The sequence below is a fragment of the Perca flavescens genome, chromosome 22 (assembly GCF_004354835.1).
Source record: "Perca flavescens isolate YP-PL-M2 chromosome 22, PFLA_1.0, whole genome shotgun sequence".
Taxonomy (NCBI): domain Eukaryota; kingdom Metazoa; phylum Chordata; class Actinopteri; order Perciformes; family Percidae; genus Perca; species Perca flavescens.
Genome location: NC_041352.1, coordinates 9124837 through 9139392, shown reverse-complemented (window position 1 = coordinate 9139392; position 14556 = coordinate 9124837). Strand labels below are relative to the sequence as shown.

The window sequence follows — 14556 nt, the reverse complement described above, 5'->3', positions numbered from 1 at the left end:
GAGAGAGAGAGACTAATCCCAATCCCGTTTGGCAGACGGACATTATGAGAGTTAATTAACTAAGTGGTCTCAGTGTCTGTGAACTCTTTAGCCAGAGTGGAGTCAAATAACCCCAGCAGTCTACTTTTTACACCAGCTACTTTTGAGTTACTACCATGTAGTTTATGTGTTATCCCGTGATTATATATATTTAAAAATGCACTTAGTTCCATGTGAAATGCAGAGGCTAAACTAAGAGTTGTTTTTATTCATTTCAATAAACTAAATGGCAGAATTAGTCAAATTGAAAATGTATGAAATTAATTATTTTTAAATATATTTCCCCTTCAACCTACTTTGACTGACCGTAGTTAATCTTTTCATTTGATAATTGATTATTAAGTAGACACACTAATTGCTACATGATAAAGTTGTAAACTTGCCCTGTAAATGGTCTTTGGACTGGAGTCAACACTGCAAGAGGACATTTGCCTTGCCTAGCAGTGATTGGTGGCTGTGATAGCTGATCTGGTGTTGACTGCAGCAGAAAGGGGATTGTCCAAAGGGAATTAATGGTTCTAAGAAATTTAATTGCGAGGAAGAAGACTACAGAGTGTCCTGGATCTGAGTACCACATTGGAAAGTCTTCAGTAGGAAAAGTGGATGGTGTAGCCCAGACAGACTACCGCCATGTTCAACAGGTTGAAAAAAATGATGGGGGCTCCTGAGCCTCCGCCTGCCCAACCTGCTACCCCACCTTCCACCCCAACTCCGCCAGCTAAGGTAAGTCTTCTTTCTGATATCTTCAATATAAAACATTTATATTATATATAAGTATTTTGTAATTTCTTTACCTATATGTTTGTAATATTAGCACATTTCACTTTCTTATTTTCGGGTAAGGGTCATTTGTATTAGCTGCTCCTTAAACAGCTACCATTTAAACCAAACGCTAAATTAATTAGGTTCTGTGCTCGCTACCTGCTTGTCACACTGACTACACACAAGTTTATTTTAAAATAAGGTGACTCGGATCAGTGAAAGCCTCTGAAGCAGCTTTGCACTGATGAAGAGCAGTCACTGCAGCTTCAACAGGGAGGGTGAGCCTGCATGGGTGGATTTATTGTTTTTTTTTTTAGGGGGAAACTGGGTCAGCAATAATTTTCCTGAAATTGAGCTGTCCCTTTCCTTAATACTGAGGATGAACTACAAGTGTAGTTTGTGTGCACAACTTAATCATTAGCAAATATTAAATTTGAAGCCTGATTTTGTTGCAGTAGCATTTAGCACTTTGACATTTTCAAATCCACAGTATGCTCGATACATGAACTAGTCTTACAGCTGAAGGTCGGGCTAAGTCCTATTTGTCTCATAGTTAATGATAATTGGTTCAGGAACTACCTGTCAGAGAAACAAAAATGAGTTAAATTGGGAAGCTACAATTCTGAATTTTTATCAGTAACAAAAGGTGTTCCACAGGGTTCAATTTTAGGTCCAGTTCTTTTCACTATCTATATCAACAATATTATTTCATCTTTGACAAACTGTGACAAAATGTGTATACGGATGACACAGTGCTGTACTATGTTGCTGTTTCTGTTCATGTAGCAGTTAAAAAAAACTTACAGCGTTCCTTTAACATTCTGTAAGACGTTCCTAAAGACCTACGATTTTTACTAAACACTGATAAAGTTCATGCTTTTTGCCAGAGCTGTAGATCATACTGACTTTAATATTTCTACTACGAACACACTTACGATCGATAGTCACAAAATCTAAATAAATCGACATCTGGATTGATGAAAAGCTCTCATTCAAATTTCACAAAAATAATCTTGTGTGCAGAATCAGGCAAGAGGTTGGCATTTCTACAGTAATAAAAGCATCTTTCCCACATTTTGTTGGAAAAAGGTTGTAGTTTTCTTTAAGTCTTGGACTACGGTGATGTGATTTATACAGTAGACATGCATCCTCTACAACACGTGTCAAACTCAAGGCCCGCGGGTCAAATCCGGGCCCTTGCAGAATATAATCCGGCCCGCATATCAATTTCGGTTCACAATAGGTTTTGGCCCACCTATAGTTGTGCGCCAAAAACAAAAACAAGGGAAATTGTTTTTTATTTACGCGACACTCAAAAGCAAAATTTGGCAGATTTGCCGACTTTGAGACTCAGAAATTCCATATTTATGCCGAAAGATTGTTGTAAAAAAATTTGCTTGATTTGCTACATTCTATGATGGCTAAGGAACATTTTTGCTGTACTTACGTAGGGCTTTATGTAGACAAAAATGCAAAAAAAAGTATTAAAAAAAGTCAGAAAAGGTGACAAAAATGTGAAAAAAGGCAACAATTTAAATAAAAAGGCGACAAAAATGTCTGAGAAAGCCATAAAGAAGTTGGGGGAAAAAAAACATACAAAAATGACTACAGCACTACAGCGATGTCAAAATAGTGAGGTGAAGTAATACAGTCAAAGATATTTGACATTTTCAATGAAACAAAAGCACGTCAATAAACTCTCTACGTCTGGCCCTCGGTGTGATTCTCTTTTTCCAGTGTGGCCCCTCTGGGAAAATGAGTTTGACACACCTGCTCTACAACTTTTACACTAAGTCTCTTGACCCAGTCTATGACTCTGCCTTAAGATTTATAGCCAGCCATATCTATGGTACACAGCATTGTATTTTATATGACAGAGTTGGGTAGTCTTCTTTCCAAGAGAGACGTGTTACTCACTGGTACAGTGGTGGAAGAAATATTCAGATCTTTTCCTTAAGTAAAAGTACTAATATCACACTGTAAAAATACTCTGTTACAAGTAAAAGTCCTGCATTGAAAATGTTACTTAAGTAAAAGTATGTAAGTATCATCAGGAAAATGTACTTAAAGTATTAAAAATAAAAGTACTCAATGCAGAAAGTTCCTCACATTTTAGAAACTGAAAACGATCCAAACTGTTGTGTGTTTAATGGTCTAATCATTTCACCTGGACTTGTAGGCCATTATACTGTTTGGTAGTTTAATTTATAATAAAATATCGTATTTTATAAACTACATGTGTTTTGTGTGCAAAAAGATCCATTTGTAAAGTAACTAGTAACTAAAGCTGTCGGATTAATGATGTGGAGTAAAAAGTGCAATAGTTTTCTCTGAAATTTAGTTTAGTGGAAGTAGAAAATGGCATTAAAAGAAAAGACTAGTACCTCAAATTTGTACTTAAGTACAGTACTTGAGTAAATGTACTTAGTTACATTCCACCGCTGTACTGGTGTCTTTATCTATAAGTCCCTTACTGGAAAACTACCATATTACCTTAAAGAATTGCTTTGTCACTCAGGGACCTTATCAGACTGGCTTTTACTTCATGTTTCACAAGCTCGGTCTGAACTTGGGAAATTATACTTTTAATTTTAGTGCACTTGACTCCTGGAACAAAATACAGCACCTCCTTAAAATCAATTCACTTGTACCTTTTGGACATTTCAGAAATTAATTAAAATAATTTTCTTTTACATCTTATCCTATTTTATCTATGAAATAATTTCCCAAATCAGAAAGTTTTAATAGCTTTCTAGTATTTGAATGATGTTTTTTCTCTGTGTTTTTTTTTTGTCTTTGTAATTGACTCAATGTCACTGTATATTAGGGTTGCGTCTCAATGATCTCTTGAATATAAATAAAGGTTGAACAAATGTATTGTTAAATACAGGAAGAAAAGCCCCCTGAAAAGAAAGATGAAAAAGAGCAGCAAAAGAAAGAGGAGGAAAAGAAAGAGGACAAAAATGAAGAGAAGAAAGAAGAAGAGCCCAAGAAGGAAGAGCCAAAACCAGGTGAGAAATAAATGCACAGGAACTTGGATATCTTGTAGTGACATAGGTGCATGAAGTACACCTTGTTCTTATAGGAAGGTACTGGGATACACTCTGCTTGGGGTTGCTTTGATTTTTATCTCCCTGCTAAGAAGTCATGGCATTTAGTTTTTCCACATTTGTGAATTAGTGCTTTTTAGCAGGTGTTCTTTTTCAATTATCACATGCACTTCTATTACAAATTATTAAACATGCTTTTAATGGCATTTTACACTTTAAATGGGAATTTGTACTCCACTTTGTACAGGACACACGATTCCCCTTACATATTTCATTTTTACAGATTAAAAGCTGCAGGAAGTGCAAAGGAGGGTCTGTTACAGTAATGTCAATGATTACGTGTGTGATTTAGTCGTGTCCTTTAGTGTGTTTGTGTTTACTTTATAAACCGACTGAGTGCTGCTGTATTTTTCTCCCAGCTCCAGCTCCTGCCCCGGCTGCTCCTGCCCCGGCTGCTCCTGCCCCGGCTGCACCTGCCCCAGCTGCTCCTGCCACGGCTGCTCCTGCCACGGCTGCTCCTGCCCCAGCTGCTGTTGCAGCCCCAGCTGCTGCTCCAGCCAATCCAGAGGGGGCTAATGGGTAAGAATGCACCATATACTGTGTGCTTTTTTTGTTTGTCCCATTGTTTGTTGTCTGTGTTGTCTGAAACTATGTCATGGATGCCCTGCACTTTTTACAAATAAAGTAACCTGAACCTGGACCCAACATCTCACCCAGTCCCCTGCAGCCCTGCAGATGACATATCAGTACTGACATTTCAAAAGTGACTTTAGGCTATACATTACAGGACTTAAATCCAGATTTTTTTCTGAGATGCAATTTTTTGTTTTTTGAAGTCCCAATCCCACATTTAATTTGAATGTTGCCTTTAATTAGCCACCCTACTCATTTATATTAAGTCTACCTGTGCAGATGTGTAATAGAAATGTTTCAGAGCTTCTGAAAGTGGGCACAAGTCCTTACAGTGTGGTACTTTGTGCCTGTTTGAGCAGGTGTTACAGAGAATGAAAAGAGTAAGACAGAGAGAGATGTTGTTGATTGTTGATAAAATGCCTGTGCTGAACATTTCTGCTTTGGGATGACCTGGTGAACAAATCACTCATACCTGCAGAAATGTTAGTGCACTTGTTACTTGCTTAGTTGTGATACCCACTATGGAAAAACATTCAGGTCTGTTGTGTCGTCTCTGGCATGAGATCACAGAGAAGAGGATATTTTTGTTGGAACATTTAAAAGATCCATCAAGAAATAATGTGTTTTTATGTTAGTATTATTTTTTCATTGTAGTACAAAATGTCAGGCTAGATGAGACTAACAGTAATTAGTAGCTATACACATAAACTTGACTGGACTAAGAATACCTTGACCTTGGAGCTTGAGCTCTGTCCATTTCAGGAACTCCTCGTGCCTCAAGTTTCCAGGTATCATAGTATCAGCTTAAGCACAGCACACTATGAGCTGTGTGAATTTATTGGACTTTGTAGCACCAGCATTAACATAATTGCCAAGTTTTAGGCATAGCTGTTGCTAATATCTGCCATTTATATCTGCCAGATTTGTTATTTTTACTTTCCAACCATAAATTAACCATTTTTAACTGATAGTGCAGATAGACAATTTACTCGGAGTGGCTTCACCTCCATTGTTTCTGCTTTCCTCACAATAAGAACAGCGGCCATACTGTATGTTAGCTGCAGTAACAGCAGCGATGATCACACTGTGACTTGCAGCCTGTGACTCCTAAAGTAGGAAAGGAGATTAGGAGCTTAGTGGTATTTGTGACTGAGAATAATCAGGGAGGGCGTTCACGTGCAAGTGGGAATTAGTTTCAAAGAATTAATGTTGTTCTTTGCAAATGATTTGCACAATATACAATGACATTTTTGGTGGAAATGAACAATAGCTGAATTAGAGAGATAATAGCATGGGTAGTCTTATCTCTCTGAGGTTCAGATTAAAGTGGGAAAGAAATCCAACCTGTTTGCAGAGCTAATATATTGCTCAAATAGGGTTATGTATCCGTCTGCCTATTCTTCTATCTCAGCATATTAATAGTGACAATGATAACATTAAAGGTCCCATGATATGGTGCTCTTTGGATGCTTTTATATAGACCTTAGTGGTCCCCTAATACTGTACCCGAAATTCAGCCTTGGTGCAGAATTACAGCCAGTCCCACAATGAGCTTTCCTTAGTATCTGTGTGTGTGTGTGTGGGGGGGGGGGCAAGGTGGAGGGTGTGGCCTGGACCAACTGCCACTTTGCTCATTTGAAAGCCATGATGTCTCTCTCTCATGGGTGGGTCAAATTCTCTGGGCGGGCAAAGCAGAGAAAGGTGAGGTAATCTTGCTCCTTATGACATCATAAGGAGCAAGATTCCAGATCGGCCCATCTGAGCTTTCATTTTCTCAAAGGCAGAAACTCAAACTTTAACTACATTGCCACACTTGCAGAATTCTCCCATTTATTGTGAATCTCCCTGCTCACCACTAAAAATTGTTCTCCAGTTCAGCCCCTCACTTCCCCCCCTCAGATTAAATGTTACTTGTTCTATACCTGTTCTATTCCTTTATTCCCCTTTCTTTTTGCTTACTGTTTTCAGTGAAGAGGACCCTCCTCCTCCACCTGTTGTCTACTTCCGTTACACAGATGACACACTCAGAAGTATGATTAAGAATTTAAGAGAGCAGACAGAGATTCTAAGAGAGAAAGCCATAGACCCTTACGCCACTTCGCCAGAAATCTCCCCACCTGTCAGTAAGTATGGACATGTACAAACCAACATGCAGACAGAAAATAAGCACACGAACATGGTCAAAGCGTTCATTTAACTCTCTGTCACTCTTTGCCTGCTCAGCACCTATTCTGAGGAAGGAGGACTACATCAGAATGAAGGAAGAGGAACGAATAGCAAAAGAAGAAGCGGATAAAAAGAAGGCAGAAGAGGCAGCCAAAAAGGCAGAGGAGAAGAAGAAAAAGGACGAGGAGAAACGGCTGCAGGCCGAGATGAAACAAACGGAGGAGAGGATTGCAGCGGAAGCCAAGAAGAAGATGAAGAAGATCTTCCCAGACGGGATTTACGCCTGCTTAGACTTTGTCTCTGCTCCATTCGAAAACAAGATGGATACCATCCTGGGAAACACCCTAGATGGTTTAGGTGAGGTGCACACAGGGAACAGAACAGCTGAGATAAAATGAACACCCAATATATACTGTCCTTGCAAATAGCTGCTTATCTTCAAAGCTGGACAGTTAACTAAAAGTCTAAAGTCCTCCAAAAAACACAAGACATAACTTTTCTGGGGTATGACGAATAAACTTGACTTCCCTTATTGTTTTCTACTGTAAAACAATAACAAAGCACAAAAGACAAACAGAAATGAGAATAATCCAATACAGATACCAACAGTATTAAAACAGACCACAACTAATGAGTTTTACTTCTGAGTTTTACGGTAGTGCTAACCACCAACTTAAAGCCATGCTAGCTATCAATTAAGTAATTTTACATTAGAAAACGCCAATAAAACAAAGATACAACAAGTACAATTCCTTTTGACATCCTTAAAGTAATAAATAAAATACTATATTTACTAAATACTAACAAATAGTTTTCAAGTCAACAATGTAGAAAGAAGAATTAAAAACAGTACTGGCACTGCTCTGTAGCACACTCGATTTAATCTGATCTGAATCTAAAACTGAAACTAAAACTACTACTGCTGCTAAAATTAGGTTGAAAAATGTAACTTTTTGAAAAATTTACTTCAGAGAGGGCAGAACACAATAATACCTAAACTACTTGTGTCTGTTTATGTCTGTCTCTCTCCAGATCGTCGGTATATTACCTGGTTGGCCGTGGTAGCGGTGGTATTTAACTACAACATTTGGTTGTGCACTGCTCGGATGGTCTTCCCTTACCATAATGAAGTCGTCAACCCCTACTGGATAACTTTTGACATTCTCACTGACCTAGTCAATGTTATTGACATCATCATTTGGCAGCCCCGAATACAGTTTGTCAAAGGCGGAGACATTATTGTAAGTCATAAGGCATTATGAAGTTTGCTATTACTGGCTTTTTATTACTGGTGTTATATGTATATTCTTAAACCCTGCTGAGCCGTAATACTGTGTGTTATTCTCCTGCAGACAGACAGAATGGTATGTAAGGAACATTATCGGAAATCACAGCGATTTGTGGTAAGACTAGTATTTTCATTGTATGCCTGTTTATACTACTCCACTACATTTTGTAGGGTCATATTGTACTTTTTACTCCATTACATTAATCTGACAGCTGAAGTTACTGGCTACTTTTCAGATTACATAAATTAACCTATGATAACATTATGAAATAGAATATATTGTATATTGGCTTGTAACCCCTTAGCGGTCTTTGTTTGGGGCCCCTTGTCACATTTCTGATGTCTATGTGTTGTTAGTAATTCTTTTTCAAAGAGACATTTCCCCTCGAAACTTCTCACATGGTTTCATTTCAGTAACTGTTCATGGCTCAATTAAGTACATTTATTTAATATTTCACAAAAAGCTAAAATTATTACAAGTTTGTGTAGCAGATCTTTGTTTTTTCCTTTATCCCTACCCCATTTATGATCTCATGACCCCTCAGATTTATCCTGTGACCAAACTGTAGGTTGGGAACCACTGTCTACAACAGTGAAAAGCTATTTATGCATTAGTGCATCAGTATAAACAATCTAATAATGTCATATATAGTCTGACATAATAATATATCTGTCACTTACTTTTACTGATAATACCTCTGATAACACATCTGTACTTTTACAGTACAATTATGAATGAAGGAGCAATTGGAGTAGTTGTACATTGTTGTACTGGTAATTTAAAAATAAATCTTCTACTTCTTCCACTACCGTGCATGTCCCAGCTAAATAAATCTTCTCACTGTAACCTCAGAGTTACAGAAGTAGTGTAACCTGTTGTGAAACATAACCAGGTCTTTATTTAATTCCTCTCTTTTTAGACTGATATGATCAGCATCATCCCCTTTGACCTTCTCTGCCTGTACTCTGGATTCTCCTCCGTATACCGAGTCAACCGCTTCCTCAGGGTATGCAGCCTACTGATTGTTTTTACTGATGATGGAAATGCAGAAAATTAGATTTGTGTTTTAATATGCTTCTTATGCCCTGTCCAGACCCTCACTAGTTTGTTTCCTTGTTTGTTCTAGATTGATAACTTCTTTGAGTTCAGCGATCGACTTGAGAGTATCATGGCCAAGGCCTACATCTGGAGGTAAATGCTCCCCCGGAACAGTGACGGGAGTTTTATCCAATTCTTAGTATGCAGCGTGTAAACTTATGCCATTTGATTAAAGGTAGCCTATAGCAAGCGATGTTAATCCAATACACTTTTTGTCAAATTCAGTTGTCGGTTGTATTTGTTTGGAAGTTGAGTTCAAATGTCAACAATCTTGGTTGTTGAGTTGCCTGTAAGCAGAAAAAGATGCTTGTTGACTGTCCACAGTTTCTAAACCTTTTACTTTTCTAACTGCTTGTCATTAAGTCTTTGTAACTAACAGATATCCACTGACACTTCTGCTCACACTCCGAAGATCTTATATTGTATTGAATTCTAATATTACTTTAATTTGTTCCATTATGCATCCTCTGCTGTTTGTGTGTGGAGATGATCATTCATGCTTTCATTTCCTCTCGTTTGGATCTGTCTGTTTTCCTGTTTTAGTAAGAAGGAGCTTTACCGTCTCCAGGCTGTTCAGAACTCTGCCGCATGCTTTTAACTCACATTAGCAAAAGAGCACACATCACACCTGTTTTAGCTTCACTTCACTGGTTACCAGTCCAGTATAGAATTCAATTTAAAAATCCTGGTCCTTACTTTTAGAGCCCTGCACGGTCAAGTTCCTCCCTACGTCTCTGACTTGATTCGGCTTCATACTCTCACCTGTAGGCTGAGGTCATTAGGTCAGAGGCGATTAGTGGTTCCTTGCACTCAGTTTAAAACTAGATGGGATCGATTATTCCAAGCAGCGGCTCCTAGGCCGTGGAATGTCTTGCCTCCCTTTCTTTGTTGTGTGAATTCTGTCAAATCTTTTAAAAAGCAATTGAAGACTCTGCTATTCAAGCAGGCTTTTAGTTAGTCGAGGATTTTTTATGGTTGTTAATGTTTTCTATTTGTATTTAAATTTTTCTTCTATTTCTATTTTATTGTGAAGCACTTTGTTACTTTATCTGTGAAAGATGCTATACAAATAAACTTTACTAACTTACTTACTTACTTCACAGCCTGTCTACATGCTGTTATTCATTTACTTTACAGTGTTTTTTCCCCCACTATTGTATCTTGACAATATTTGCAACTAAAATGACCCTTATTCCACACACACAGATCAGTTCAGTCTAATCCTTTTATTTTGCTCTCTTTCTGATGCAGAGTGATTCGCACCACAGGTTACCTGCTCTACGCACTCCATATCAACGCCTGTGCGTTCTATGTTGCCTCTATGTACCAGGGTCTTGGAACGACCACATGGGTGTATGATGGACAGGGAAACGCGTAAGTACTTATTGCTTTGTCTCTTTTTGGGGGCTCTCTGTGTGGCGGAAACACTGAAAGCCAATCCTTCGTCGTGTCTGTCCACGGGCCTGAATATTTCAAGCAGTCTCTCTGTAGTATATAACTCCCTATTTAGTGCTATGTTTACTGTCTGCCATATTATTTGAGTGTCCAAAGTCTGAGTGCAAATGTTATGCTCTTTAAAGTGTCTTCAAAAATCCCCACAGTGGAATGAAAAAGTTAGTGTTGCATATAGTTTCTGCCAACAGTCATCTATTGCAATATGTACATTTTGGACCTTTGTATGTATTACAAGGAGTTTCTTGTGTTGTTGAAGATAGCAAAACATAGAAAAAAGGTATTTTAGTGTCTTTTTACCTAGAGCTGCAAAGCTTAATCGATTAGTTGTCAACTATTAAATGAATGGCCAACTATTTTTAAAATCCATTAATCGGTTTGAGGAATTGTTTTATGAAAAAAGTCAGCATTCTCTGATTTCCAGCTTCTTTAATGTGAATATTTTCTAGTTTCCTCACTCTTCTACAGCAGCAAACTGAATATCTTTGAGTTGTGGACAAAACAAGACATTTGAGGACATCATCTTGCACTTTGGAAAACACCGATCGACATTTTTCACCATTTTCTGACATTTTATACACCAAACAACTAATCGAGAAGTCGAGAAAATACTTGACAGATTGTCAACAATGACAATCGTTCGTTGCAGCCCTATTTTTAATCAAAATGAAATGAACTTGTACCCTGTCCTTTCCACAGGTATCTGCGTTGTTACTACTACGCTGTCCGCAGTCTGATCAACATCGGGGGTCTTAACGAACCCCATACCGTCTTTGAGATTACCTTTCAGATGACTAACTTTTTCATTGGCGTCTTTGTGTTCTCCAGTTTGATTGGACAGGTAGGTAGGAGGAAGATTTTTAGACGGAAGTTTTATTCAAAGCTTGTCTTGACAATGTTATACAGTATATTGTAATACAACACTCTACCTGTCTTCTCTCTCTCTCTCTCTCTCTCTCTCTCTCTCTCTCTCTCAGATGAGAGACGTCATAGGAGCAGCAACAGCAGGTGAAACATATTTCCGGGCATCGATGGATGGCTGTGTTGACTACATGAACACCTACTCGATCCCAAGGGAAGTCCAGAACAGAATCCGGACCTGGTACAACTACACCTGGGCAGCTCAGGGCATGCTGGGTGAGTCCCAGAAACCTTCATACCACAAATGTATCCATATCAGAATGAAAAACCCGACGAGACGCTAAAACTCTCCGACTAATATTGAAATGACAAAGCAAATTTTCCAGAGATGTTAACTTACCGTATGTTGAGATATGATGATCCATGTCCTCTCCAGATGAGTCCGAGCTGCTGGATAAGATGCCTCTGGTAATGAGAACTGCCATCGCTGTTGACATCAACCTATCCACCTTTCAGAAGATTGCACTGTTCCAGGTGACCCACCAGTCAACTGTATCCTCCTACAATTTGAGACAATTAAATTGCGTTTTGGAAAATGTGATAAACATCTAGAGTCATACACATCCATCTGGATCCAGCACTGAAAACTCACCCGTTAACCTGATATTGGGTCTTCAAGGGCTGCGACCAGCAGATGTTGGTGGACATGTTGTTGAGGCTCAAGTCAATCGTCTATCTACCTGGAGACTTTGTAGTGAAGAAAGTGAGTAAGCCTTTTTCTTTTTTTTTTTTAAAAAGATAAACCTTGCAAAAATAAACCCCACCACGCAGCTCAGCATAACAAGCTTTCGAAGAAATCTAAACAAGTTGTTAGAAGTCGTTGAGGCCTAGGAAATGGTAGTCTCTCTTTGCCACAGCGCTGCGGAGGAGGGTCTGCCTGGTCCACACAGCATTCCTGGATGGGAGAAAAACCTCTGGTTTATTGAGATGTCTTTAAACCAATCACAATTGTCTTGGGCAGCCCTTGGCGTCGGACGGAGCAACGGCGCCGCTGCAAAATAGTCTCGGGACAGAACTTGTTTTGGTGGACCGTGTAGGCCTACACGTTCAGGTCAAGGTTGTTGTAGTGGTGCAACAGAAAATTCAGATTGGACAGATAGTCTAGCTAGCTGTCTTTCCACAACCGTGTTGTTTTAACAAGTGTCACATTTGTCTCTTGTTCTCTTACTATTATTATGCATTACCAATTACCAATAATGCATCCAAGGTTTTATTATCTGAGTGCAATGCTAACCTCTGTGTTCCCGCCCTGCAGGGGGACATCGGTAAAGAGATGTACATCATTAAAAGTGGAGCGGTGCAGGTGGTGGGAGGACCTGACAACAGCATTGTGTTTGTCACACTGAAGGCTGGCAGCGTGTTTGGAGAAATCAGGTTAGTCTGCGTTTAGTGATCTGTGACAACTAGAACATCAAACAAAAGCTGAAAACAATTTAACAAGTAACATATTCATGCTTCATTTTCATCATCCAGTACAAGTGTATCGATGACAGTTTGGCATGATAATAATTAGCATTGTATACATAAGAATATGGTTTTGTCAGTTAAATGCGGTGGTTTTCTTACCTTACCTTAAGACAAAGCTAAATTACAGTTTAGTTTAGTGGTTTCCAAAGTGGGGTCTGGGGACCCCCGAGGGTCCTTTAGGGGGTTACCAGCAAAAAGAGGAATAGTTTATTTCAGTATAATTCCGTTCATAAGTAAAACAATGACAGAATTTATGACTATTTGGGATTTCATAGGTTCCTGTAATAAAACAAAAATCTTATCAGATGGGGCTCGTGGTCTAAATTATGTCAGTTTAGGGGTCCTAAACGTGAAAAAAGTTTGGGAACCACTTGTATAGTGCATGGCTGCAGTGTTGCAGTGTATTTATATTGTACAGTCTGTTGTCTGCACCTGCAGACTCTCAGGAGATCAATGTTATTTCAAATGGAACGCTGGACACAGGATATATATTTTTGCCTCCATCACAGTTTACTACAGTCTGCCAAAGATGGAGGAAACAGACGCACCGCTAACGTGAAAGCGCATGGCTTTGCTAACCTTTTTGTCCTGGAGAAGAAAGACTTGTTTGATATCCTGGTCCACTACCCAGAGTCTCAGAAAGTGTTGGCCAGGAAGGGAAGGTGAGTTATCTATATTTAAAACATCTCTGGCATGCACAAGTTTCATTGTGACTATGGCTGTTTAGGCAAACATTTTAAGTAATTTATCAGCTCCAACCTCCAAAAACCTCAGTCAAATCCTTGTGATGCTACATACAATTCAAATGCGCAAATTCAACTGTAAAATGCAGCCCATTAAGGATTGTGTTTGTGTGTGACTTTAAAGGAAACTGACCAAAGCCAAAGGCCCAGCACCTGCGAAAGACAATGAGGCAAAGCCGAAAGGTGTTACTATGTTTGGACAAAAACCACCAACACCCAAGATGATGAAACTCTTCCAAAATATGAAGGTAAAGTGTTTACAGTGATGCAGCATTCTTGATACAATAACTGGGATTTTGTTGTTGTCAAATAGCTTTGCCCTACTATAGAAAATGTAAGCACCGGATAGCTTTTGTAAATGTTTATGAGCATTGATAACTATTCATGATGACAGAACTGGTCCCAAATTTACCGCAGTGGCATCATGGATAATGAGCAGTGACATCATGCTTTTTTTGTTCTTATGTCCACAGAAAGCGGCCAACAAGTAGACATATCGAAAGTGGGATGTTTGATGCGGCTGAGCTCTACCACTTCGAATCTAAATCATTTTGTATATTCCACTTTTCATTGGCTACTGAATGGCTCACAAGAAGACAGAAACAGGGCATCCATAATTGTAATTAATATCCACCTTGTTAACTTTTGTAGATTCCTTAAAGGTCCCATGACATGGTGCTCTTTGGATGCTTTTATATAGACCTTAGTGGTCCTCTAATACTGTATCTGAAGTCTCTTTCCTGAAATTCAGCCTTGGTGCAGAATTACAGCCACTAGAGTCGGTCCCTCAATGAGCGTTCCTTAGGATGTGCCATTTCTGTGTCTGTAGCTATTGAGGAGGAGAGAGGGGGAGGCAAGGTGGAGAGTGGGTGTGTTGCCTTGACCAACTGCCACTTGGCTCGTTTGAAAGCCATGATGTCTCTCTCTCTCTCTCAT

At 39.0% G+C, this 14556-nt stretch overlaps 1 protein-coding gene across 1 annotated transcript; it reads left to right on the top strand.

Moving 5' to 3' along the window:
* The first annotated feature begins 18 nt into the window (after positions 1-18).
* Positions 19-14314, top strand: cngb3.1 (cyclic nucleotide gated channel subunit beta 3, tandem duplicate 1). The gene is made up of 18 exons (XM_028569332.1): positions 19-762; positions 3692-3812; positions 4271-4430; positions 6453-6607; positions 6708-7007; positions 7683-7891; positions 8003-8053; positions 8859-8945; positions 9066-9130; positions 10289-10411; positions 11189-11330; positions 11467-11626; positions 11787-11884; positions 12030-12113; positions 12666-12784; positions 13387-13539; positions 13745-13868; positions 14094-14314. The coding sequence occupies exons 1-18, from the start codon at positions 670-672 to the stop codon at positions 14109-14111; spliced, it is 2262 nt and encodes a 753-aa protein (XP_028425133.1). The 5' UTR covers positions 19-669; the 3' UTR covers positions 14112-14314.
* Positions 14315-14556: the final 242 nt, after the last annotated feature.

Excerpts from the sequence above, each read along its gene's own strand:
- cngb3.1 (XM_028569332.1), top strand. The coding sequence starts at position 670 with ATGTTCAACAGGTTGAAAAAAATGATGGGGGCTCCTGAGCCTCCGCCT. Across the intron at positions 7,892-8,002 it reads TCAAAGGCGGAGACATTATT|ACAGACAGAATGGTATGTAA; the intron begins GTAAGTCATAAG and ends ATTCTCCTGCAG. Across the intron at positions 11,627-11,786 it reads GGCAGCTCAGGGCATGCTGG|ATGAGTCCGAGCTGCTGGAT; the intron begins GTGAGTCCCAGA and ends TGTCCTCTCCAG.